The 27,779-nt window shown below is 41.4% G+C and overlaps 1 protein-coding gene across 13 annotated transcripts in view; it reads left to right on the plus strand.

The window, feature by feature from the left end:
* Positions 1 to 27,779, plus strand: part of AFG2A (AAA ATPase AFG2A) — a 281,537-nt gene that overhangs the window by 87,667 nt on the left and 166,091 nt on the right. For 2 of the 13 annotated variants that reach the window (XR_014792060.1, XR_014792059.1), the window contains exon 15: positions 1,397 to 1,459. The exons of 8 other annotated variants lie outside the window; for them this stretch is intronic. Coding sequence is in view for 2 of the 5 variants with exons in the window: in XM_084855981.1 (XP_084712107.1) it covers positions 119 to 349 (231 nt within the window). In the remaining 3 variants the exon portion in view is untranslated. Of the gene's footprint in view, positions 1 to 118; positions 17,003 to 27,779 lie in introns of those variants that run through there. 3 more of the 13 variants (XR_014792058.1, XM_084855981.1, XM_084855983.1) reach the window with 3 other exon arrangements.

A 27,779-nucleotide genomic window follows, 5' to 3' on the forward strand; every position in this document is an offset into this window, starting at 1 on the left:
AATTACCTGTTCTGGGATGGATAATTGAAACTGTAGTCCGTCAGTCAGAAACTTCTTCTGTTCAGTTTGTTCAGCCCTTGTTTTCTCGGCTGTTTTTGTTTTGTTTTAAATTTCCTAGCTTCAAGCCTTCCTGGGGATTTGGGGAATGCTTATTAGCCATCACTGTGTTGAATTCCTTCCTACCTGTGAAAGAAACAGAAATTTGCAAGGCAAGAATTTCCTTTCCTTGGTTGCCATCATCCATAATTCCTCCTGCCTCTATTTGGAATGGCAGTCTGGAACAGAAGAAGCTGTTACAACCCCAGGGAACTCCGTGATTGTTTCAGAACAGGAAGTAAGATATGTGTAGCTGAAGAATTGGATTGTTTTAGCTCCTGCTGGGTGAGATCTGAGTGTCAAACACATTAGCTGGGATGACTAAAGCATAAGGGCTGAGAATGAAGTGATAGTTCGCTGTCTGGGATGGCACCCTGGAGTTTCTGACAGCCCTGTTCCTCCTTATCCCAGCAGTGTGCAGCAGTTGCATCCTCAAGTGCCCCATTTGCATGAGAATGACAGGATGTGATTGGACAAATGAAGATTAATGAGGGGGTGTGATGTCAGTGGTATATTGTCCTTAGATTGATGGTGCTCTGTGTTTCCTCAGTGCTGCAAAGCTTCAGTGTAGCTTGAAGCAGAAACTGGTGAAAATATAGTAAACGAGAAGTGTGAGAGGAGTTTAGATCTGCTGTCATTTCAATAAACAAAAAGAAAACCCTATTCATCCGGAAATAAAATATGCAAAACAGATAAGCTAATAAGTGTTTCTGTACACAGAACAATTGGTGCACATCCATATCACACTACTTTGATGGTTCCAGTCCCCATAAGCTATGTGTGCCATGTTTGTTCCTGTGTAGTCTGCACAGTAGAAGAGACACACTGTAGAAATGGCATGGGTGACACTGTCCCATACTATAGTAGTGTTGTAGTAGGATTCTTCCACAGTGTATCTGCAGTTTGGGGGAACTCTTCCCCAGTGTCTGGTGTGGTGTTAACATACTGAACGAGGAGCTAGAAAATCTCCTGTTCTGCTTCCCCCTTAGTTTGGACTACATGGAAAAGTTGTTTCTTCTCTACTGTATATAGGGAAGAATTGATTCCAAGAAAAATTATCGCTTTTTATTATGTGATGAAATTTAATTTCCAGGTATGCGTTTGTATAAGGTTTGTGTTTAACTCCTTAAAGGGATTCTGTCTATTTAAGAATAAATCTTTACAATGCCTTATACTACAAGGAATAATTTACAATACCCTATTTCTGGTAGTTGATTTCTCACATAGTTGAATTACTATTCTTGAGGTTAAAAGGCTGTATCAGAAGAGTCTGCAAATATCTGTAACTGTCTTGTTCCAGATGCATACTTGACAATCAGCTGCTTTTCCATTCTGAATGATGAAATGTTCTCCGTAACTCAAGGTACTTACTTGGTCCACTAAATTGTTGTACCTATTTGCATCTCTTAATCTCTTAGGATCATTATGGCAACATCAATCTTCATTACAAAATGGCATGTTTTCAAATCTTGAGTATTAGAGGAGCATACAATACAGACTCTGTGCCACTAGATGGAAGCAGGAGAAGCAATTTCCAATGACACATATTAAAAAATGGCTTGTCTTGGGGTATTTTTAAATTTTCAGTCTACTCTGTAGCTGTAACAAATACATTTCACAACTGAATTTCACAACTGAATGTAGAATGTTGATGAAGTTCTCATTGTAGTTCTCCTATGCCTTCTGTTAGAGAATCAAAACTGCATCTCTTTTCTCTCTCTTCAGAGACTTGTTTGCAGGTGGGAAATGAAATTAAAAGCCTATTTCTGAAAAAGACCTATTTGATATTGCTTGGATTGGGAGGACTCATACCAGATGCTTCAGCAAGCACTGGTCTGATGTTCAAAAAACAGTGGATGCTTGTTAGCTGAGTTTAGTGTTAATTAAAAGTAGTTTGGTTTTGATGAAAATAAAAAGTGAATGATTTGGCAGAATCAGTAACAAGATTTTAACTTCTAGCCTCGAGTGAAAAAAACAATCTTTCTTCTTGAGAAACATCAAAGTTTTGCCCTTCTGGAGGCTTATGAAAGAAATTCAAATATTCAGGTTTTATGGGTGTACTCATAAAAGGAGGGGGGAAATCTTATACGAAAGTTATCATCTGGCAACATGTTGAGGTTCTCATAAATCAGGTAATCTGAAGCTGTAAATATGTTCAGCATTTGCTTTGTCTGGAACAAATTGTGGTTATTGTTCGATCCTTGTTTATCTTTATATATTCCTATCAGGGTTTTTAGTCTTCCTTCTGGTTGGTGAATTCAACATACATACATTCAACAAAGAGTATCACGAGCTCTTTGTTGAATGTAGGATTTTCATGAGGGACATTTCCTTTGTTGATAATTTTCTGTTGGGAGCAGTACTGTAAGTTGATTGCAGGGACTAGATTGACTTTGTAACAAAGGTATAGTAGATATACCCATACCATTCCTGGGCTGAGAATATACGCATGCATACCTCACAAGTAGTCCTATGAAAAAATTGTGTCCCCCCCCCCCCCGCTTTCATTCTTTAAGGCATGGGAATAGTTTGCAGGAGTATCCCTTTGACTGCAAAGCATAACATCTATAGCAGTGCTGAGAGAGTTTTGAGTGCCATCAGTCCTGGGTTAGAGTTCTTGTTAAATTTTGGAGACTTTGTTGTGTGTGGATAGTTGTCTTTCCAGATGCCAAACTATGGACTGTAGATCCTACAAATGAAATGAGAAAAATAATCTTCTTCTGATTTAGATTATGCTGGGGCTAAGGATAAGTTCATGATTACCTCAAAGCCTTACCTGGATAGTTACATCTTTGTATCTGTCTGCATTTCTGAAGTAACATACATGTGATTCTGTGTCCTACTACTACTAACTGACATGTGTGAAACTGTCAACAGTATACTAAGTGTTTATGGAACATAGGAGTGACATGCTACTTTTCTAAGGCTGCAATCCTGTACACACTTATGTGGGAGTAAATTTCATTGAACTCAGTGGGGATTAGTTTTGAGTTGACATGCCTAGGATTGCACTGTCTGAGAACTTACAGTCAGGATTTTTATACCATTATGGTTAATAATTTGTAGTGATAGACATATGGAAGCTCTGTGAGCTGTCTTTGTTCTTAGTTCCATCTGCCTTCACTCTTCACACTTCTGTGCTGTGCAATAGCTTTGTAAAAGGGCACCATTAACTTATGTGAGCTTTTCTGGCCCAATAGCTCCAACTCAAAATCACTGTACTGTATTTGGCTCATGGTGCCAGTACAAATTGCCACAGATTGTGACACTGGGTAAGCTTGTGGTGATAGGGCCTGAGGACCCCTGTCTGTTCCCTGGTGTGAACATTTAATTTTGAATGAAATCCTTTTCTGAACTGTTTCAATGCATCTGTTAATATTTTATGTGTTCAGGAACATTAACCTAAGGATCTCAATACAGAGGAAGTTGTTTTAAAGTGTGTATATGTCACAATTTCTGTCAGTGAGCAGAAAGAGCACTACACTGTTTATTCCAGGTGCAATTATTTGCTTTGTTTTAGAAAAAGCAGAAAACCTCATTATGATGTACATAAGACACTTAAAAGCAACATCAAAGTCTAATAATCTTGCATATCAAGGTCTTTGCTGTTTTAAAAAGAGTACCAAATATATTTCTCATCTTATTTTGTGTCCATTTCCTTTCTGGGATTGCTTATTTATATCGGCCTTGCATTGTACGCCAGCTGGTGATTATCAGAAGCCTGCTTTATTCTTCAGTAGAGTTTGTTTTTATTTTATTTAAGATATTTTTTTATCCTGCTTTTCGACCAAAGCTTACAAGAATAATAATTTTAAAAAATCAACACCCCAACCCCAGTAAAATGAATTCGGAATCAGAAAAAGTCAACAAAAACGGTAACTGTTAAATTAAAGGGCTGGTCTTAACATTAGGAAGACTGAGGCAGCTGCCTGAGGCAGCTGATTTTGGGTGTCATGAAAAGGCAGTGAAATGTTTATTATTGCCCTCGGGGAGGAGGGCAAGTTTGTGGGATTTTCTACCCTAGGTGATTAAATAACCTGGCTGGCCTTGGTTAATATGCAGCTTGACTTGGAGGGAGGTACTATTTGCTGCTTCATCTTGGACAGTGAAATACCTTGGGCTGGCCCTGACCTTGCTGCTGCCACAGTGAAGGCCCTATCTCATGTTGTCGACCTCTGTAGTTCTGACAGAGAGGGATCATGGAATAGGGACTCCATAGATGACCTTTGTGTAGGGGGAGGTTCATAAGGGAGAAGGTGGTCTGTGAGGTATCCAGATCCCAGACATTTAAGGGCTTTAAACCTCAGAACCAGTATCTTGAACTGGAACTGGAAACATACTAAGGGCAATGAAGTTTAGAATTGTGGTAGATTGTATTGGTCTGTTTTCCTTCTAATTAAAGAATATGTCAGGATTGAGGGGATAGTTAAAAGCTGCCTTCATTAAAATAAGGAGCTTGCTGGGAAAAATAAATCTTCCCACTTGAGTAGGAGTAAACCGCTATTTACAAATATTACTCTTGATCTTACAGTTTATTAAATTACTGGCTTTTAAAGAGAGGTAAGCAAGTCATCCTGAGGCCCACGTAAGGTGTCGATGTGGCCCCAATGAACTTTCTCAGAGCTTTTCTATTGACATCAGCAACAATTTTGCCTTTGGGTTATTCCTTATTTATTGATTGTATGCTGACATTCATAAAGATGTTTGAATGGTTTCCAATGGAATTTTCAGGGTGTTTTTTCTCCCCAAGTATAGTAAATAAATAATTCCAGGTGTGCAGAAATGTTTTTTCTCCCTTCCAAGCCTTCAATCGTCAGGGTATAGAGAGGGTGGTAAATCAGCCTTGAGGCTGCTGAATTCCCCCCCCCCCCGCCCCGGTGCAACTCTTCATAGTGACAGTTGAAGAGCACAGTGACTTGCTCACTTAAGATTTATTACTTGCCTGACAAAACAAGGTGGGAGACTAACTTGTTGGGTAGCATTTTTAAGGTTTCACAGCTATACTATAAGACAGGGATAAATGGTGCTGCTTTTGTCCATAAAAACATACACATAAATGAATTTCTCTGTGTGTGTGTGTGTGTGTGTGTGTGTGAGACAGAGAGAGAGACAGACAGACAGACAGACACAGAGAGAGACACAGAGAGATTATATAAAATTGAATTCTGTTGGGGTAAAACATAAGCATGCTGTTTATATCAGAGAATACTTTTCATAGCTATACAGTAATGTGCCTTTACAGCCAGTGCTTAATGTTTATATTGTTCAATGTTCTATTGCTCTCTTGATGGCCGCAGTCCACACAAAGCTTCCTCCTGAGTAGCCTCACTAAAACAGTGGTTGGTTCATGTTATTTCTAAGAGCCAAGGTGACCAGATGCAAAGGAATGTAGGACATATGTACCATTGATTGTTGTGTAGAAAAGGCATTTTGTTAGGTGAAGCTTGTCGTAGAGAGGATGAGAGAAGCTGAATCTGCTGAAATTTCATTCTCTATGGAGCTATTAAAGTTGCTTTAATAGGTGACTCTACTAAGAGCTTTTGTTAAAGGTATGAAACCTTTTCTAAAGGAACATATTCTTCTGTCTGGAACAGTGCTAAGTTTAAATGGTTATGACAGAACCAGAAATGGTTACGACAGGACTAGACGTTGCATTCTATTTCTATTTGAGTACGTACCTACCCGTACTCTACATACAGCATCAAAGGCCCTCCTCCGGGTGCCTCTTCCGAGGGAAGCGCAGAAGGTAGCAACGAAGGAGAGGGCCTTCTCATTGGTGGCCCCCATCTGTGGAACGAGCTCCCTGATGAGGTCTGTTCAGTGCCAACATTGTTATGTTTTCAGTGCCAGGTTATAAGACCTATTAAGACAGGCATTTGGCAGTACATGTTGAGTTTTAATCGATCCTGGATGTGTCTTTAGTTATGACTGTCAAAGTTGTTTTTAGTTACATGTTGTTTGTGTATATCTGTGTGCTTTATACTTTGTATATTGTATTTTAATGTTTTAACTACTGTAAACCACCCAGAGAGTTTCGGTTATAGGGGAGTATAGAAATGTAATAAATAATAATATTTGCTGCTCCAGCACAGAAGTTATGCCTAAGTTTCATGTCTCCATTATTGTGGCAGAGTGTACTTTGGTAGAGACTTTTTATGACAAAGAAAAAGATTTCTATTGCTGACAGGTGAAATTCACCATTATTGCTATTTTTTTTCTGTTGGAGTGTAGTAATGTATTTAAATTTTAGACTACTTGAATCGTTGGGCTTCTTTACAACTTTAAAACATTACAGTATTATAAAAGCAAAACTGTCCTTCATTAGAGGGAAGATTGAATAAGATAAGCCACTGAAAACTTGTGTGGGTGTGGGTGTGGGTGTGGATAGACAGTGTCGACCATACTGGGCTAGATGGACTAATGGTCAAATTCAGTATAAGGCAGCTTCCTATGTTCCTATGTGTGTGAGAGTAGGTGAATCGTGTGTGTGTGTGTGTGTGTATCATGTGGGTGCATATATCTATATCTCTGTCTGTTTATTTGTGGTGTGGATGTGTATCCCTATGTGGTAGGCTGAATGTGCTTACAAAATTCCGCTGATTGGAAACCCTGATAAAACAAGGTCCATCCAAGTGCTTTCAGCCCTTTTTCAGACCCTCGCTGAACAGGAGCCAGGCACACAAAGACGTGCAGGGGGCGGTGACAGGGGGCATACATGTATTCTGTGTCTCTGTACATGCTCTTGTGAATGGTAGTGTTGAGAGTTCCTCTTCTTCTTTTGGTAAATGTAACGGGGAAAGAGCTTTTGACAGTTTTAAATACTTTCATGCAGTACTTGTTCTTAGTTAAAAGTTTGAGAAGCGATAAATAATGCCTTTTAATTAAAATGCATCAATTATACAGCAACGAATTCATGTAGTAGAATCTCAAGCTATTACAATGTATTCATATAAAGCACATAGCTATTACAGTGTCTGACTGTAATCTGTTATAGTCAACTGCTAATATAAAAATGCTATACAGAAGAACCTGTGTTGAGAAATTAGTATTTAGTGGACCTTAATTGTGTTGCTGCCTTCTCCTGCCAAACATACCCAGTGTAATAGCATTCAGACCTTAAATTGGGGCCTATAATTGCAAATACTTAGGAAAAGCCTCCCTCTAATTTCCTCTGAATTCTTACCTGTTTTGGCTCTGGAATTAAAGGGAGGCATTTTTATCCCCACCTACCTTCTCCTGTTTAATGTCAGTGTCTTCTCCTTCCCATATATGGTTTTCAACCCACTAGCCCTTCATTATATCTTCAAACTCCTTTATGTACCATGTTAACCCTAAGCCCTTAGATAATTGATTAACCCCTACTTGCTCCCCCATATCCCTTACTCTGTAATGGGGCCTAGTACCAGTAATACTCAGTGCCTCAAATGTTGGAGTTTGCTTTTTTCTAGGAAAGGGCAAAACTGGTGTACCAGCCAAAGCAGATACAAGGCTCTTGTTTCTAGACACTGCGATCACATGAACATCCTAAAGTAGCATTCCCAATGAGCACCCTCCAAATTAGGAACTTCAGTTTTCAAAGGGAATACAGCCTCATCCAAGACAGGTTGTACCCCCAACTGCAAATTAGTGAGTCAGTTTTATCTGGATTAAATTGTGTTCCTCTGTCAGCATTAGCATTAATAGTCCTATCTTGCTGTAAATTCCTGTTTCAATGTATGGCCAAAAAAAAATAAAAAAAAATCCTGTTGTGAAGTAGCCATAGCTTACTATGTTTATCTAGTGCTCAAAAACATGAATTACGTTGTGTCTTTCCTTTGCTAGATGTAGGATACGCACAGGAAAATGATTTAATGACACATGGCTGGTTTGCATGATCAAACAAGCCACAGTGGCTTATTTAAATTGGCGGTGTGTGCCGGGCACCATTAGCCTAATTACCTGCCTGAGCACGGCTTGTTGTGTTGTCTGAACCTGGGCGGCATGGGGAAACAACCCTCAAATAACCCAACAACAGGCCGTAGCTTGTTTTGATTGTGTGAACCAAGTTGTTGTCTCTTAATCATTTTCCAGATGGAGAACCCAGCATGACCAATACATGTTTTCTCGAAGTCTACAGAGCAAGAAGAGGTAACTTTAGCCAGTTGGTGAGGCAACCCTTATTCCATTACTTAACAAGCCAGCACATGGGCTATGTAAGCAAGAACACACACCAGGGTGTGTGTTCATCCGTCAACACACGAGGTGTGCGTAATTGGCAAGCACACACCCTGGAACATGTTACTGCACTTATAAAAATGGCCATTAACTTTTATTAAAAGCATGTAGATACAAAGTATGCGTAGTTCTCAAAATGCTAACTTCTTTAAACACCATTGTGTAGCTTAAATGACTTTTATTTTAAATAATCTTAATGTTTCTGTTGCAAGTATGCAGAAACACTTTGTGAATGACTTTGTTAAATTTCCTAATGCTTTGCTGTTCCTTCATCTGTCTCAAATTGTACTCTTGGGTGAGAAAAGGCCCTAGTTCCTTGAGTCACCTTGAAGGATAGTCTGACATAATGAAAAGCAAACAATGATGCTGTAGCATGTGTTTCTTAGTGAGAGGGCCCTATAACTGCAGTGAAGGAACTAAGCCACAGGGTTTGATTTATTTGTACAGTAGGCTTTTGCCAGTATCGGTAGGCCTATATAGCTTAAACCGATTTATTTTTAACAGAAAATAGCTACAAAGAAGAAATGCAGGTTAAGACATGTTTGAACTAATGGCTCAAACTGGAATCCAGGCAGGCGGTGATGTTCAGTCTGGTTTTTTCCTCATCTCTCCCCCCCCCCCATTCAAAAAATTTAGTCAGTGTCTCGGAAAGGCATGAAACAGAGGTTTTAAGTTTGATTAATAATTTGCAAAATATGTTTACCGGAGAGTAGTGGAAGGCATAGCTTTGGAATAAAAGCACACACTTAAGCATTGCCCTTCTCATTCAACAGTTTTGCGTTCTCTGTGCTGCAAGTAAAAGGGGCATTTGTCAAAATATGTTTTTGTTTCTGTAAGTACTGAAGATAATTTTAGAAAGCACACACCGTTATGATGTTTTTGGCATTGATGCAGTTCTCATAGTATCAGCAGGTGGCAGTCAAACCAAGCATCAGTTTAATCAGCATCACCTTACAAAATATCATGCATGCAGGAATTCTGAAAGACAAATACACTGTCAGGTAAGGTAGATGGTGAGCTTTGTCAATCTTTAAGGACATTCTTCAAGGGCGGCCCCACGTGTGGCCAGATTTGCCTTCTCCAGGAAGGGGCGCATCTGTCGAAACTGGGCAAAGGTGGAACTGGCCACAGCATCCACCTGACGCTCCAGGAGCAAAGCTGACCCAGAAGCACTCCCAAGATGCAAACGTGATCCTTCAGAAGGGGTGTAGCACCATCCAGAACAGGCTGTATCCATAATCCTGGATAGCCTGGTCTACTGAGCAACAATACCTCCATCCTGTCTGGATTGAGCTTCAAGTTGTGAACCCACATCCAATCTATCATTGCGTCTAGACAGTGGTTCAGGACTTCCACATCCTCCTTGGCACCCACTGACAAAGAGAGATAGAGCTGGGTATCATCAGTATAGCGATGAGACCCCATCCCCAAACTCTGGACAACCAGCAGCTTCATGTAGATGTTGAAAAGCACAGGAGACAAAATAGAGCTCTGATGAACTCCAGAGGCCACTGGGCTGAACAGTAGTTCCCCAGCACTACCACCTGGGAGTGCTCAGCCAGATAAATCAGCACCACTGCAACAAGTGCCTCCCAGCCCCATACTCACCAGACCCGCCAGAAGAATACTGTGGTCGACGGTATCAAATGCTGCTGAGAAGCCCAACAGGGACATACTCATCCACCAAGGCAACCAAAGCTGTTTCAGTCCTAATCTTGAACCTGAATCAGCTTAATCCAAAAAAGCCTGGAGTTCAGTTGCCACCACTTGTTCTAGGACCTTGCTCAGAAAAAGAATATTAGAGAGTGGCTGATAGTAGGATCCATATTTTCCCCAACACAGTCTTACTACAGCTTCTTTTAAAGGAATTGGGACATAGCCCTCCCCCAGGGAAACATTGACCGCCAACCAGCTGGCCAGTCCTCCTCTGGTAGCTCTTAGTAAGTGGTTAGCCTCCTGCAAGCAACCTGTCCGTATGCTTAGGTTGTAGGAGATGAGAGTCATCCATCAAAGCTGGACACATGGCTGCCTTAATCACCATTGTGCTTGCAACATAGAGGCCAAGTCGGGTTCAGTTGCAAGCAATTTTATCAGCAAAGTGTTTTACAAACTTGTTATAATGCGTTGCTTGGAACTCCTCCTCATTACTTTGAGACCCAGAATGTAGCAGCCTCTTTACAATTTTAAAGAACTGTGCTGGATGACACTGTGCTGATGTAATGGTGCAGAAAAGATCAATTACAGGATGTCTTGCTTTACAGTAAGGCAATTTTTAGGTTTGTTTTGTTACAATAAGGCAATTCTTGATTGAGCTTCAAAGTATGGAGCTCAGTTGCCATTCCTTTCTTTACTAGTCACTTCTGCTTGAGAAAAAAAATGGTTATAGACATGTATCTGTAATGTGTGGATTGAAGAGATTGATAGTTTTATTTTTTACGAGATGGAGCATTAAAAGCAATAAATGGGGTTATAGGAGCCTTTCTGAATAGGGACATCAGATTTGCCACTGGTTCATATTCTTGGTGTGGTTAGACATTACTATTTAGGAAGAATCTCAACACAGTAAGTGGAGGTGCCCTTTCCCTGCCTATAGCACATGGGGAGAGTAGCAAGTGGCCTTGGATATACAACATATACTTGATCATACGATTGTCCTGATCCTGGAATCCATTCCTCAACTGAAAGGGAGATAAGGATTGTGGGTCAGAAAGACCCTGTCTGTAAAGAGACATGATGCACATGCAGCCCAGTTTGTCTGCATGGGAAATAGGTGAGAAGAGCTCAGACTCCTACCAGGTTGGAATTCCTCCTTGGTAGTGTTTATATTGACAATTATAGTGGTACATTGGCTTAGGTGGGAGAGAAGAGCTTTGCAGTGAGGTAGTGCTATTCTAGGACTAGGCTTCTGTTCTGTAGTAAGTATCCAATATGTATGAGACATTTCTCACATTGCCTTTTTTGTCTGCAAAGATGCTCTCCCATGTTATTTTCACAACACAAGAGTATTATATGAGGAAGATATCTTGGTTAAATAGAAGATATTAAATGAATCCTTGAACACCTTGCTTGACATACCACGTCTGATGTGCTTTTACACATTGACCCTAACAGGGAGCGAGTGTGTGCATACGTCAGACATACACACAGATACTGGCAGCAGCTTATGGTTTAAGCAAAAGTTTTCCAGATACTATTGTCACTTAAAAAAAAATTGCTTAGCAATTGATGTAACAGAAAACTTCATACATAGAATAAAAATACAGAATTCCATCTGTTATCTTTATTCCACTGTACTGGAAAATGTTGATCAAGCAGTGTTTTCTTTTCCTGAGGTATTGTTTCAAAGGCTGTCTTCTAAGCCAACCATGGAAGCCAAGCTTCCCTTTTGTTTTTCTGTTGGAATTAAAATAGCCAAACTCCAACTATTTATTATGACATGATATGTTTTTACACGCACACTTAGTGTTTCTCATACCCTCTGTTGCAATGATGCTGCACACTTTTACCCCTGCCATAAGCTCCACAGTTTCATTTTACCTTAAACTGCTTACTTGTTTGAGTTTGCACACAAGACTTCCATTCTGCTGGCTGGGTTAAGTAAGATACTTAAAAATAAAAAGCTGTGGGGAAATCCTTTAGTTTTTTTTGCATGTTAATGTGTTTACTGCACATCTCATTATACCTAAGGGGTTAACATTATGCATATTAAATTAAACATCATAGTTCACACTAAGGGTTATTTAACATCTACTGGTGGTATTACTGTACTTCCTGTTTTGTGTTCACAATAATATATTTCTAAAGAGCTGTCTTTGTGTAAATACCTCACTTACATTCTAGGCAAGTATATTCATGTCTTGAGCTAAACACGAGTAGAAAGTGATGTGTTGGAACACTGCTAAAGAAGGAAATCTTTGTGCTTCACAAGTGATACCCTTGAAACCTTGTAAGAATATTATTTGGAAATGACAGTTGTATATTTGTTTTCTATGCTTTTATTATGCTAGTCTGAAAGCTTTATCATCCATCAGGGTTTTTTTGTATTTTGTTAAGAATTAGCTATAAAACTGTCAAAACATACCTGAATATTTAAAATTGAATATGTGCATAAACTAAATAAAAATTGAATGAAAGTGGCTTATGAATCATCACAAAGAATTCTCCAAGAAGTGCAATTCTCCAAGAAAAACATTTCAAAACATTACCTTAAAAAAAGAGAAAGAAACGAAAACACACTACTATTAGAAAAGGCCACGGATTACCATGGTTTCTGTTTCTAATATTGGAAGGGATGGACAAGGCTAATGGATGAAGCACACATAGACTATCAGACATCTTATTCTTCAGCACTGTACATGCATTGGGGAGTCCCACCCTGTACATGCATATTTATTTAAATATCCCACCCTTCAAGGTGACAACATCCAGGGCACCTACAATCATTCCTTAATCAAAAGTATACAATACAAAATAAATAATACTGTCAACACAGCAGAATATCAGAGCAGATCAGTGTGGTTTAGCCAAGAGGTGCAGAACATCTTTCAGGCCAAGGGCCAAATTCCACTTTGGATAGGTTTTGAGGGGGCAACATTTCAGTGGTGAGCAGGGCCAAAGGCAAAAGGGGTGAGGCCAATACATTTTAGCTGAATGTTCTTCCTACCAGTAACTAAGACTTCGGAGAGGCATTTCAACATTCTACAATGGGGGGAAATTGCACAAAACCCGGGAAACAACAAAATGATATGTGATTAGGGGAAAGGGGGTGGGCCCAGGGGAAGTGGGTGGGGCCCTCCGGAGAATCCAGGAAGGCCTGATTTGGACCCCAGCCCTGAGGTTCTGCACCCCAGCCCTGAGGTTCTGCACCCCTGGTTTAGCCTATCTAACAGTTAAAAAGCCTGGGTAAATGAAAAGGTCTTAACCTGGAGCCTGGAAGACATGAAATTTGGAGCTAGGCAAGCCCCCTTAGGCCCCCACAACTGAGAAGGCACTTTCTCCACTCACCACCCACCTGTCTTCTGAAGGTGGGGTCATGTAGAGAAGCTTGTTGGAGGATACTACAAGCAGGTCCGTGTGAAAGTAGGTAGTCCTTTCATGCATATTTTTAAAGATTCTTCTCTATGACAACCATAGGTAGTGTGAATTTCCAGAGGGGTAGCCTGGTTAGTCTGTTGCAGCAAAAAACAACAAAGAGTTTTGTGACATCTTAAAGACTGACACGTTTATTCTATCATAAGCTTTTGTAGACACTGTCCACTTCATCAGACATATGAAGTGTTAACCTTAAATTGGTAGATTTATATAGACATACTGGGGTGGGGTGGGGGGGAGGTAGAGATGTAAACTGTGTTGTCAGAGGGAATTGAAATGCAGAAAGTATGTAACTCATGCCATTTACAAAGCATTGTTGAGTGATAACACAGATCTCATTGCAGTGGTGAGCTGATCAGCATATGTAATGTAATTAAAAAAACACAAAACACCTTTGTCCTTATTCAAATGACAGGAAATAGAGCTGAATCTTGATGAATTGTACTTCAGCAATTTCACCTTGATATCTGTGTTTGAAATTCCTTTGTCCATGAATGGCCATCTTGTCCTGGGAGGTTGAAATGTTCCCCCCACTGATTTCTGAACATGGCCATTCGTGATGTCTTATTTGTATCCATTTATTCTTTTGCGTAGTGACTGGCTTGTTCGACCTGCGTAACTAGTGCTGTATTCTTTCATAGGCTCATCTGTTGGATAACTTTGGCAGTGTTGTACTTCAATACTGATACTTCTAGTAAGGCTCTCAGTAATTATGACCCATTGCATCTTCATCTCTTAGTTGCCAGCTCTGATGCTGGCTATAGAACTAATACATGACAGGTTCCATTACTCCATGGAATTCAACCTTGGCAGCTAAATAGCCATAGAGAACCATTATTTAGGGTATTCAGCACTGAGCAGCCACTGTTCATTGAATGTTAATGTTCACCCTCTGCATCTGAAGAAGCAAAGAACAGATAAAACATCTGAGGTAGAACCCTCAGCCATCCGCCAGATGCAATTCCCAGCTACCATCTTAAGTGCTCACCTTCCTCAGTGTGAACTGGGATAAACAACCTGTATAATATGATTAGACAGAGCCTCTGGGCATGTGCAGGCTCTAGGTATTTCTGACGGCCAGGTTTTAAACTAAAAACAAACAAAAGCAAAGCATACACGTTGGCAAAACGCCTTTGCAATAGCTACTGCCCATCTGGTGGGTTGTGACTTTTATTTTGAGACAGATGTAAGACAAAAGCACTTAATGTTTAAACATTTATATTTGCCAAGTAACTGCTGCAACAGACCAACATGGCAACTCCTCTTGAGATGGTTATTTTATGTGAGTAGAAAATACGTTTTTACCATTACGATATACCAAATGTGCCCAAATTCCAGTAACTGAATAACTTTGGACTCTGGTTAGGCAGCAGTTTGTTATATGGAGTGGGTGTGATCTTGAGGTTTCAGCATGAGCTACAAGCTAGTAATTCTTTTCTTCAAATCTCAGTTCAGGTATGACTCAATGGTGCTCAGTTGGCAAGCCTCTATATATGAACATCGGCCCCCCATTTTTAATCTTGGAATAATTATATGCCTTACTTTACAAGTTGGTATAAGGATTACTGACTTATTTTATGTGGAGCTCTTGGAACATTTAGGAAAATAAATTTATAAATATTAGGACAATTCTTTTTTGCACTTTCCAGTTAATGGTAGGATGGCTCATGGAGACTGTTTTGTTTTCATTTGGTACCAGCAAGATAATCTATTATGATTTCTACACTTTTCTATATGGAGAGCATTTTATAAGGTTTCTCTTATTTTTTGTAGATCCATAGGTCTACAAAATGTTCTGCCATTGTCTTGACTTCTTTATATGATTTTTGATTGACGTTAGTTTTCAAATATTCCATAAATTACATTCTGAGGAAGATGTAAGTTGAATCCTTAAAATTATCAACAGTATCCTTCTGGAAGCAAAAATGTAAAGAATTTCCTCTAAAGATATGAACATTTGCTTTCCTAGAATGAGGTTAGCTGGAGGAAGTCTAACACCTGTGGATGCAGAATAAATTGGGTACTGTTAAGTTATGTTTTTTTTTAGGTCAGCTATTTATTAATTTGAGACTATCTTTGCTTTAACATAAAAGTGGGACTGTGGGTTTGATTCTGTGTGTCTAAAATATCTGTTGAGCATTCCAAGTTATTTTTCCTTCAAGGAATGATGGGTAGTTCCCTGGCAGTAGTTAGAAAATTTCAGTATTATGCCAACAGTTGTGACCAAGAGACATATCTGCTGAACAGATAATTATAAGAAGAAATCACGTCAGACTTTGAAGCTTTGGGAAGGAAATTCAAGAACTTTGGGGCCCGGATAGTTTTCTCATCCATCCTTCCAGTAGTTAGAAGAGGGATAGAAAGGGAACGAAAAATACTCCGGGTGAATGACTGGCTACGAAGGTGGTGCCGATGAGAGAGATTTGGATTCTGGGACCATGGGCTATACTCCTGGAAGATGGGCTGTTGGCAAGGGACAGGTTGCACCTCACAAAGGATGGGAAGAATGTATTTGGCCACAGCCTGAAGAACTTCCATCAGGAGGGCTTTAAACTGAATGCTACGGGGAAGGGAGATGTAATGTTGGTAACAATGGATGTAGGAGCATGCACTGCAATGGAGAGAACAGCTCTGATAGCGCCCAATAATAGTCTTCAGACACATGTAGGAAGAAAGCCTGACTATGAAGCACATGTTCTTCGATGTCTATATACTAATGCCCAGAGTATGGGAAACAAACAGAACGAACTTCAACTCTTGATACAGGAGGGAAATTATGACTTGATAGGTATAACAGACTTGGTGGGATGACTCTCATGACTGGAATACAGCAACTGAAGGATATAACTTGTTCAAATAGAACAGGAGGAACAGAAAGGGAGGTGGGGTTGCACTGTATGTGAAAAATACATATCTCTGCACAGAAATACAGGAGGGTGAGCTTGGTAGCCCCATCGAGAGCATCTGGATCAAAATAAATGGAGCAAAGAATAAAAGGAACCTGGTGGTCAGAGTCTACTACCGGCCACCCAATCAAGGAGAAGACAAGGATGAAACTTCTGAAAAGCAAATAGCCAATGTTTTAAGGAAGCATGATGTAGTAGTAATGGGGGACTTCAATTTCCCCAATATTTGTTGGGAGACAAATTCTGCAAAACGTGGCGCCTCCAGGAAATTCCTGACTTGTGTGGCGGATAACTTCCTCCTACAGAAAGTAGAGGAAGAAACTAGAGGATCAGCTATCCTTGACTTGATCCTAACCAACAGAGATGACTTAGTGGATAAAGTAGCAGTTACAGGAACTCTGGGGGAAAGCGACTATGTTGTACTTGAGTTCTTGGTTCTAAGGGAAGCAAAAGCCGAGTGTAGTCAAATGCGTACCCTGGATTTTAGGAAAGCTGATTTTAATAAACTCAGAACAATGATCAGTAAGGTTCCATGGCAAGCGACGCTAATGAGAAAAGGAGTCCAAGATGGATGGGAGCTTTTAAAAAAGGAAATTCTCAAGGCACAATTACAAACAATTTCAACAAGAAGAAAAGGTGGAAGTCAACAGAAGAAGCCAATGTGGCTTCACAAAAAGCTTAGAGATTACCTGAAAACAAAAAAGGATACATATAGGAAGTGGAAAGAAGGCCAAGTAACAAAGGAAGAGTACAGGCAGGTAGCACAGAATTGCAGGGATGGCGTCAGGAAGGCTAAAGCTGAGAACGAGCTGAGGTTAGCGAGGGATGCCAAAAGCAACAAAAAGGCTTTCTTCAGCTCCGTGCATAGTAAAAGACAGAGGAAGGAAATGGTGGTTCAGCTATTAAATAAGGATGGCAAAATCATAACAGATGACAAAGAAAAGGCAGAAGTGCTCAATTCCTACTTTGGCTCAGTCTTCTCCCAAAAGAGGGTCTATGTCCCCCCTGGCAAAGGCGAAGTACAGGCTGAAGGGGCAGGATTGCAGCTTGAGATGGATAGGCATATGGTCAAGGAACACCTGATTACTTTGAATGAGTTCAAATCTCCAGGGCCAGATGAACTTCACCCTAGAGTAATAAAGGAACTGGCAGAAGAACTCTCAGAACCGCTGTCTATTCTCTTTGAGAAATCATGGAGGACAGGGGAAGTGCCAGATGACTGGAGGAGGGCTAATGTTGTCCCTGTCTACAGAATCAGACTGAAAGAGTGCTTCTCAATGGGATCTTCTCAAACGGGAGAAGTAACGAGCGGGGTACTGCAGGGCTCAGTCCTGGGCCCAGTGCTCTTCAACATTTGTATTAATGACTTGGGGGAGGAGGTGCAGGGAATGCTGATCAAATTTGCAGATGACACAAAATTGGGTGGGATAGCTAATAGTTTGGAAGAGAGAAACAAAATTCAAAGTGATCTTGATAGACTGGAGCGCTGGGCAGAAAACAACAGAATGAAATTTAATAGGGATAAATGCCAAGTTCTGCACCTAGGAAAAAGAAACCAAATGCACAGTTACAAGATGGGAGATACGTGGCTAACCACACTACAAGTGAGAAGGATCTTGGAATTGTTGTCGATCACAAGCTGAATATGAGCCAACAATGTGATGTGACTGCAAAAAAGGCAAATGCTCTTTTGGGCTGCATTAATAGAAGCATAGCTTCCAAATCTTAGGTAGTACTAGTTCCCCTCTACTCAGCACTGGTTAGGCCTCATCTGGAGTACTGTGTCCAGTTCTGGGCACCACATTTTAAGAAGGATGCAGACAAACTGGAGAGGGTTCAGAGGAGGGCAACAAAGATGATCAGGGGACTGGCAACAAAGCCCTATGAGGAGACACTGAAGGAACTGGGCATGTTTAGCCTTGAGAAGAGAAGACTGAGGGGAGATATGATAGCGCTCTTCAAGTACTGTCACAGAGAGGAAGGCCAGGATCTCTTCTCGATCATCCCAGAGTGCAGGACACGGAAGAATGGGCACAAGTCACAGGAAGCCAGATTCCGGCTGAACATCAGGAAAAACTTCCTGACTGTTAGAGCAATACGACAATGGAACCAATTCCCTAGGGAGGTGGTGGGCTCTCCCACACTGGAGGCATTCAAGATGAGGCTGGACAGCCATCTGTCAGGGATGCTCTGACTTGGATTCCTGCACTGAGCAGGGGGTTGGACTCGATGGCCTTGTAGGCCCCTTCCAACCTTACTATTCTATGATTCTATAACACAGTGAGCATATTTCATATGAGGTTCCATTGCTTTTGGTGCTGGTTTGTTGTGATAGCTGACATATGATTGAAATTCAAAATGACCCAACTAACACATGAGTAACAACAGTCACCTTGTGGTAAAATATTATTTGGTGAATCCATTTACATTTTTTTGACCATTCACCACTCATAGTGAATGTATGGATCTAGAATTGTACTTATTTTTCTTTGGTCTGTGATTAGTAGTCCTGGAGGAAGGCTTTCCTAAGGAGCATATATTATCAATGGATTGACATGAACCTTTCCCTGAAGCTTATCTTATGTAATATAAATTATGTAATATATATCGGGGGCTGGGATGGGGCAAAGAATGGAAGTAGCATGGTACATTGTTCCTGTCTGGTCCCATTGTCTACTAGCTCCAGCTTGGACCAAGACTTGCCCTGTTGGATCAGCAGCCAAAGGAGATCGCATTCGGTCTCCAACAGTGGCCAACCAGATAGATATCATCTGCATGTTGTTCATAAGTACAGTATGACTCCGATAGCTTTTTCCTCTTGTTCGCTTTCTACATCCTGCACTCAAAGGTATACTGCCTCTGAGTGGCGGGGGGAGGTGTCCTTTTAGCTCTTGTGGCTAAATCATCTGTCTTTATGACTATTTACAAGAAATTATCTAATCCTTTGTAAAAACATCCCAGCTGCTGACCAACAATACAGCTTGTGATAATGAATTGCAAAAGTCATTATATGTTAGCCCTGTTCAAGAGAACACATGAGGGCTCAAAGTGTATACTGGGACAGGGCAGTAGAGAGTAATGGGGCAGAGAGTATAACTCTGATTGGATCAGGAACCCTGATTTGGGGGGGGGGCACAATTGTGTGGAGAGTTTTATTTGTGTTCAAGCAAGTATGAGTACAACTCCCATTCAGACCTTGCTGGTTCAACATGACAAGGTCTGAACTGAGGCGGTGGGGCTGGCATGCCCCATAGGGGGCAGGGTCACTGTGCACGGCCTGGTCACTGTGCATACTTTAAGCACTCACATATTGACATGAATCCCTAAATAGGGTTAATGTGTATGTGGGAAATGCTTCCATTACTTCTGCACCCTTTGCTATAATTGCTTTTATTGGATAAGCCCACAGTTTGTATAACTTTTCCCCTTTTCTTGCATATTTAGTTTTGGTACATTGAATCTCATATGCCATCTTCCTCTGTCAACCAGTTTGAAATTATCCTTTTAGAGATCTTCACAGTTTGCATGGTTTTTCACTATCATTAATAATTTGGCATTTCCACAAATCTGATTACTTCACTGCTAACCTCTGAACTCTACTTAATTGTTAGGTTACATAGCAGCAATCCCCATACAGATCCTTGGGACTCTTACTAGTTACCTTCTGCTCCTAATTTGTAGGAAGAGCAACAGTTTCCCTTCTGATGATATCTTACCCACAGGTGAATTCTGTCTGGCCCAGGTGACTTGTTACTTTTTAATTTGCTATGTAGAGTCCAGCATCTTCTGAAATAATTATTGATGCAAAAAAAAAAAAAATCATTTAGCTGCAGTGTCTCCTCTTCATTCAGTATTCAGTAGTCCATTTCCAAGCCCGATTCAAAGTGGTGGTATTAACATTTAAAGCCCTTAATGGCTTGGGGCCAGGTTATCTGAAGGATTGCCTCCTCCCATATGTGCCTGCCTGGACCTTAAGATCATCCTCAGCGGCCCTTCTCCGTGAGCCCCTGCCAAAGGAAGTGAGGCGGGTGGCTACTCGGAGGAGGGCTTTTTCTGCTGTGGCACCCCGGCTGTGGAATGAGCTCCCTAGTGAGGTTCGCCTGGCACCTACATTGTATTCCTTTCAGCGCCCGGTGAAGACCTTTTTATTTTCCTAAGCATTTTAGCTTTCTAGACTTTTAGCTTTGCTGTTTTAAATCTGTATTTTAAACTCCTGCACTGCTGCTAGGCTTTATTGTGGTTGTATTGTTATATTGTGGTTTTAATGTTCTATATATTTTAAATTGTTTTATTGTTTGCTGTTTGGTTTTAATTTCTGTGAACTGCTCAGAGAGCTTCAGCTATTGGGTGGTATAGAAATGAAATGAATGAATGAATGAATGAATGAATAATAAGTATTCCTTTATAGGAATGTTGTTGAGTGACCCTAATGCTTCTCTGGTGCTCCTTTTTCTCCGTTTGGAAAATACTTTAGTTATTGGTTTTGGGGAAGGAAATCTTCTTCCCTTGTAGAGACTCTTTGATTCTGCTGTTTAACCTCACTGGTATCTCCTTGGACATGTGCATTTTCTAAACTGTGGTATACATTTAGTATGACTTCCTGTTTCATTGTTTTTTAAATTATCTATGAGACTTAAGTATAATTTGTCAGTTTGCTTTTAACTAATCCAATTATTGGGCAGGGGGGCTCATTTCAAATTAAATACCGCTCTCCTGGGCAATCTTCCACTGGCAATGAATTTGGATGCATTGTGGCCATTGTTTCCAAGTGGTTCCCGTGAAAAAAACTGAATCACAGATAAAGAGGGTGAGTACCATGGTTCTTGAGTTTTAATTATTTGTTTCGTAGAATCATAGAATAGTAGGGCTGGAGGAGGCCTATAAGACCATCGAGTCCAACTTCCTGCTTAATGCAGGAATCCAAGTCAAAGCATTCCTGACAGATGGCTGTCCAATTTCATCTTGAATGCCTCCAAGTGTGGGAGGCCCCACTACCTCTCTAGGTAACTGGTTCTATTGTCATATTGCTCTAACAGTCAGGAAGTTTTTCCTGATGTTGAGCCGGAATCTGGCTTCCTGTAACTTGAGCCCATTATTCCATGTCCTGCACTCTGGGATGATCGAGAAAGATCCTGGCCTTCCTCTCTGTGGCAACCTTTCAAGTCCTTGAAGAGTGCTATCATCTCTCTCCTCAGTCTTTCCTTCTTGAGGCTAATCATGCCCAGTTCTTTCAGTCTCTCCTCATAGGGCTTTGTTTCCAGTCCCCTGATCATCTTTGTCATCCTCCTCTGAACCTTTTCCAGTTTGTCTCCGTTCTTCTTAAAGTGTGGTGTCCAGAACTGGACACAGTATTCCAGATGAGGCCTAACAAGTGCTGAATAGAGGGGAACTAGTACTTCACATGATTTGGAAGCTATACTTCTATTGATGCAGTTTATTCAAGTAAAACTGTAATGGATTATTGGTAAAAGGTGCAATCCTATGCCCATTGGACAGCATCTAGACAGCCATAGGATTTTTCCTTTTCTGGGAACTGACCTTGGATCCAGCACTAAGAGGTCAGTTCCCAGAGAACTGACTCGCCTCTCCCTCCCCCACTGCCTTTCAGGCGGCGCAGTTCATCCTGAGATCTGCACTCACAAGAGCAGCACAGAGTGGCTGAAAAGTAGGCATTCCTGGGGGTGGGGAGATTTGAGTTTGAATGCCAGTTCAAACTCTATATCACTTTTAAAAGTTGAGGAAGAAAATGCAAAATGCAATCCATTCTTTGATTACTGCGATCTTGGAATGAAAATTGATAAGCATATTCAAGACCACATTCTGTGTTTCATGTATGAACCTCACTTCGACTACTCTGCATGTTTTGATAGAAGCCTAGCTTCCAAATCCCGGGAAGTACTAGTTCCCCTCTACTCAGCACTGGTTAGGCCTCATCTGGAATACTGTGTCCAGTTCTGGGCACCACACTTTAAGAAGGATGCAAACAAACTGGAGAGGGTTCAGAGGAGGGCAACAAAGATGATCAGGGGACTGGAAACAAAGCCCTATGAAGAGAGACTGAAAGAACTGGGCATGTTTAGCCTTGAGAAGAGAAGACTGAGGGGAGATATGATAGCGCTCTTCAAGTACTTGAAAGGTTGTCACAGAGAAGAAGGCCAGGATCTCTTCTCGATCATCCCAGAGTGCAGGACACGGAAGAATGGGCTCAAGTTACAGGAAGCCAGATTCCAGCTGAACATCAGGAAAAACGTCCTGACTGTAAGAGCAATACGACAATGGAACCAATTCCCTAGGGAGGTGGTGGGCTCTCCCACACTGGAGGCCTTCAAGACGAGGCTGGACAGCCATTTGTCAGGGATGCTCTGACTTGCATTGAGCAGGGGGTTGGACTCGATGGCCTCGTAGGCACCTTCCAACCCTACTATTCTATGATTCTATGATTGGGTAACAGGAAAGATGTAAAATGTAATGTGATATTGAGGTATTGGAATGAAAGTTGGTGAGCATGCTCCTGACAGATCAGCCTCAGCTATGCAAATGCACTCCTGGCCACTGCCAATATTTGGGTATTCAGCTGATGGCTGGATCCAGGAGAACATCCAGACTATGATCCTGAGTCCTCCAGGGGAATGCAGTGCTATCTTAAAACAAGTTGAACCCTTATTCCCTTATCCATTCTACTGGCAGGAACAATTCTATCATCTAGATTAAGCCTCAGTTTGTACACCCTCTTCCAATCTGTTACCACTTCCAGACACTAATACAGAACTTCAGCAGCTTCCTTTGACAGAGATGGAAAAAGGAGAGAGTTGGATGTCATCTGGGTATTGATGATATTGAACTCAATCCCTGGACAAACTCTCCCAGAAGTTTCATATAGATGTTGACAAAATAAAATCCTGTGAGATACCATAGGTCAATGACCTGTTGCACTTGTGTCCTGCTTGTGGCTTCCCAGTTGACAGCTGGTTGCCCACTATGTGAACAGAATGCTGGACTAGATGGATCCAGCATGGCTCTTCTTATGTTCTTAATGACTAAGGTGTTAAATGGGAATCCGCCCAGTACTACGTTGTGGACATATCCCTCTAGGAAGAACTGGAACCACCATAAACAGTGCCCCAAGTCCCATCCCAGCCAGGCAGCCTAGAAGGATACCATGGTCAAACAATGCTGAAAGGTCTAGGGGAGCCTACCAGGATGCATTCTTTCTGCTGAGGTCCCAGTGTAGATCGTCCACCAAGGCAACAAAATCTGTCTCCATCTTATGACTGAAGCCAGACTCAAATAGATTTAGATAATTTGCATCATCCATGCTGGAGCTCAGATGCCACCACACTGCAATATCTGAACTGAAAATTGAGATCACAGGACAACATGGTATGCCGTTTGTTATGTAATCTCTGTTTAAAGTTTTGAACTTCTCAACTCTCACACACTGTTCTCATTCATATTTTTATTAATATTAAGAGTATCCAGTATTTTAATAATAGGTTTTGGGAACACTGTGTCTTTTGTTATGTGGCATAAAATCAAGCTGCTTTTGTTGGGTTTGGGAGAACATTTTGAGACTTACTTTATAAACATTGCATAGCTAGTGTAGTTTGCATGCCCATAAGTATACTCAATGCAGAAGAAAGGCCTGGAATTATCATCAACCAGGAAGCACAAATATTTCTGTGGTATTTCTGACACAAAGAAGGTGCCATTTGAAATGTTATGGAAGTAAGATAAAGTGGTGTGATCTATGTAAACATTGATTAATTTATGAAATTCCTGTTCTTTTAAAAAATGGACTGAGTTTTACATTCAAAAGTGATTCTTAGTTATATGTAAGTCTTATTCAAAAGTTTTAGTTTTAAAGTTTAATACATAAAGTTTAGAGAATACTGGGTTGCCCACTATAGTCTGTGTGAATTTTAATAAGTTGCTTGATTGGATACAGCTTTGGTTGCGTGTGCAACTGGGCTAGTGATAGTAGACTTACGCATCCACTCCTCCCCATAGCAGCCTTTCCAACTTTCTGAAAATTATCCACAGAGGGTCACATGACTCTGCTGAATTTAGTGGGCTCCACTTACAAAAGGTACCTCTGCCCAATTTTCAGGGATTACCCCCACCCCACAGCCTGCCCTATTCAGCAGGGTCCCCTGATCCCCTATGTAGCATTTTCAAGGCCTGGAAGGTCTGCAGTGAGGAGGAGTGTTGGGGAAGCATGCTTCCACCAGCCCAGTTACATGCACCATAATATGGATCCAATGCATAGAATATAAAGAGTGGCCCAAAAGTAGGTATACAGTATAGTTTATTTGCATTTTATTACATTGTTTATTACATTTACATTTGTTTAACACTGTTTAATCTCGTAAGCGCTCGAAATGTATTCCATCAACGTTGCAACATTCCTCCAACCTGTCCAGAACACTGTGACACACAGTACGACACAAATTCTGGTCCGCATCAATGTCCATAAATGCTTCCGAGATGAACTCTTTTAATTCGTCCACTGTCCAGGGATTCCTCTCAAAAACCTTATTCTTTACTATGCCCCCCCAAAAGAAGTCCATTGGTGTTAAGTCGGGTGAATGTGGCGGCCATTCAATGCTGCCATGTTGTCTGATCCAATGCTGTGGGAAGGTGTTGTCAAGATAGTCCCTTACTGCAAAAGCATAATGAGAAGGTGCCCCATCTTGTTGGAAGAGCAGTTCGGCGAAGTTAGCCCTGGTTCTGAGTTGTGGCACCACCACGTCGCATAACATGTTTAAGTAATTGTTACTATCCACGGTCCTACAACACCTTTGCTGGACAGTGCACCCCACACTGTGATGCCTGGTTGGTTCAGTTGAGATATGATAGTCAAATGAGGATTTTCATCTGCCCAATACACACAGTTATGCCTGTTCAAGTGACCTGACAACTTGAAAAAAGCCTCATCTGACCAGATAATCTTATCAAGAAGGTCTGGTTCATTAGAGATTTGGTTACACATCATCTCACAGTATTTCAACCGATGGTCTGGGTCGTCCTCCAGAAGACCATGTAACAGTCTTGGACGGTACGGCTTCAGTTTCAATTTACGCATTAAGCGTTGCAAGGACGTTCTTGGTAACTGCTTAGATGCACATTGTGTGGACTTCTTCGGACTGTTCACAAATGTCAGAGCGACTCTCATTTCATTTTCCTCTGTCATAGATGTCCTAGGACGTCCAAATTTTGGTGCATTAGCCACTGCACCTGTTGCTTCAAATTTATCTCTAAGCCGATAAATTGTCAGACGTGTTGGTGGAGGAGTGTCAGATGCTTCTTACCACGCTGTGCGCACCCGCTCGGCATTTTCAGTCTTCCAGTACTGCTTTAGAATCCACTTTCTTTGTTCTGGACTCAAGTTTGCTGCCATCATTTACGATATCAGTAAAAAAAAAATTACTAAAAAACTAAACAACTGTATACCTAATTAAGGGCTTCACTCCCCTCACTCTCTACACGTAACTGATTTAACTGTCACTTCCTGTCACTCACTCTTCCCAACTGTCATTCTGACTCCACCCACACATCTACTCACACATTCTCTCCCCCTCCCATCAACATTCTAAACAACTGTATACCTACTTTTGGGCCACCTGGTATATGAGGCACTGCTTCAGTGGGAGGTTCTGTTCCATTGAGGGTGAGCTGTTCCTCCTGCTCCCCCCCCCCCCCGGAGACTTTAAAAGCAAGGCTGGAGCTGCAGCTTGGGAGGTTCTGCTTCACGGGGAGGTGCTGTTCCAACCAAGGCATTTTTCCTTCATCTGCTCTGCCCATTCCCCTGCCTGGGAAGCCTTATAAGGAGCCCTGGATTATTCCAGCTCTAGTCTGGCATTTTTGCTGATGGGTTTTTGCTTTTGTATATGTAGAAGGTGTGTTTGGGTTGCAGGGTTTTTAGTTGTTTTAGTTTTAAACAGCTGTTGTGATATTTCTGCTTTAGACTTTTATTTAGAGTATTGTTTGACTATTGTAATTGTATATTTTTGTGAGCTGCTTTGGAGGCCTTTTGGCCGAAAGGTGGCATAGAAATAAAGTATAATATAACATATATCTCCAGTTATACTTTTTACAGAAATTCCAATTATGAATTAAACAAGGAATCTTAGTGAAGGTTCCATGACTTCAACGTTTATTATTTATTTATTTAAAACATTTCTATCCCACCCTATATCATTAAGATCTCAGGGCGGTATACAGATAAAATCATTTTAAACAGTATAAAATAAATACTGTAAACACCTAAAAACATATTAAACCATTAAACAAGCTAATACCAGTTAAAATCTAAAACAATAAAACAGTTAAAACAATATGCTAGGGAATGCATTTAGCCCTCAAAGGCTTTGGTAAAAAGCTATGTTTTTACTTGGCACCGAAATGAGACCAATGTCTGCACCAATTGGGCCTCCAAGGGGAGGCCATTCCACAGCCGGGGTGCTACAGCAGAGAAGGCCTTCTCCCATGTCCCAGCATAGTGTATGTCTCACACTGGTGGGATGCAGAGGAAGGCGCCTCCAACAGATCTCAGTTCTGGGGCAGGCATATATAGGGAGAGGCACTTCCTTAAATAGCGAAGTCGCAAGCTGCTTAGGGCTTTAAGTGTCGTCACTAAAACCTTGAATTCCAACCGGAAGCATATTGGTAGCCAGTGCAATTCCTTTAAAACTGGTGTTATATGATTTTTATGAGGTGTTCCGGTCAGCAGTCTAGCTGCTGCATTTTGCATTAGCTGCAACTTCTGAGTCGTCTTCAAGGGCAGCCCCACGTAAAGTGCATTGCAGTAGTCTAATGGGGAAGTAACCAGCACATGTACTACTGTGGCTAGGTTATCCCTGTCCAGGAAAGGCCATAGCTGGCTGATCAGCCGAAACTGGCCCCAAGTACTCCAAGCCACAGAGTCCATCTGGGGCTCCAGTTACAGGACTGGATCTAGGAGTATTCCCAAGCTATGCACCTGCTCCTTCAGGGGGAGTGCAACGCCGTCCAGGATCGGTTACTTACCTAATTCCTGGACGTGGGGTTGCACCAAACCACAGAGCTTCTGTCTTGTCAGGATTATTTGGTTTTGGTTTATTTGCCCTCATCCAGCCCATTACAGTCTCCAGGCAGTGGTCCAGCACCTTCACTGCCACAGCTGACTCTGATGACAAGAAGAACAGCTGGGCATCATCAGCATACCGGTGACACCCCACCCCAAAACTCCTAATGACCTCTCCCAATGTCTTCATATAGATGTTGAACAGCATGGGGGATAGAATAGAACCCTGTGGCACCCCACAGCTTAATAGCTGTGGGGTAGAACAGGAATCCCCCAATATCACTCTCTGGAATCGGCCCTGCAGGTAGGAGTGGAATCACTGTAGCACAGTGATCCCAACTCCCATCCTGCAGAGCCGATCCAGTAAGACACCATGATCAGTGGTGTCGAAAACCGCCGAGAGATCCAGG

This window comes from Heloderma suspectum, chromosome 5 (assembly GCF_057233095.1).
Source record: "Heloderma suspectum isolate Gila_16-S chromosome 5, 16-S_ref, whole genome shotgun sequence".
NCBI classification, from domain to species: domain Eukaryota; kingdom Metazoa; phylum Chordata; class Lepidosauria; order Squamata; family Helodermatidae; genus Heloderma; species Heloderma suspectum.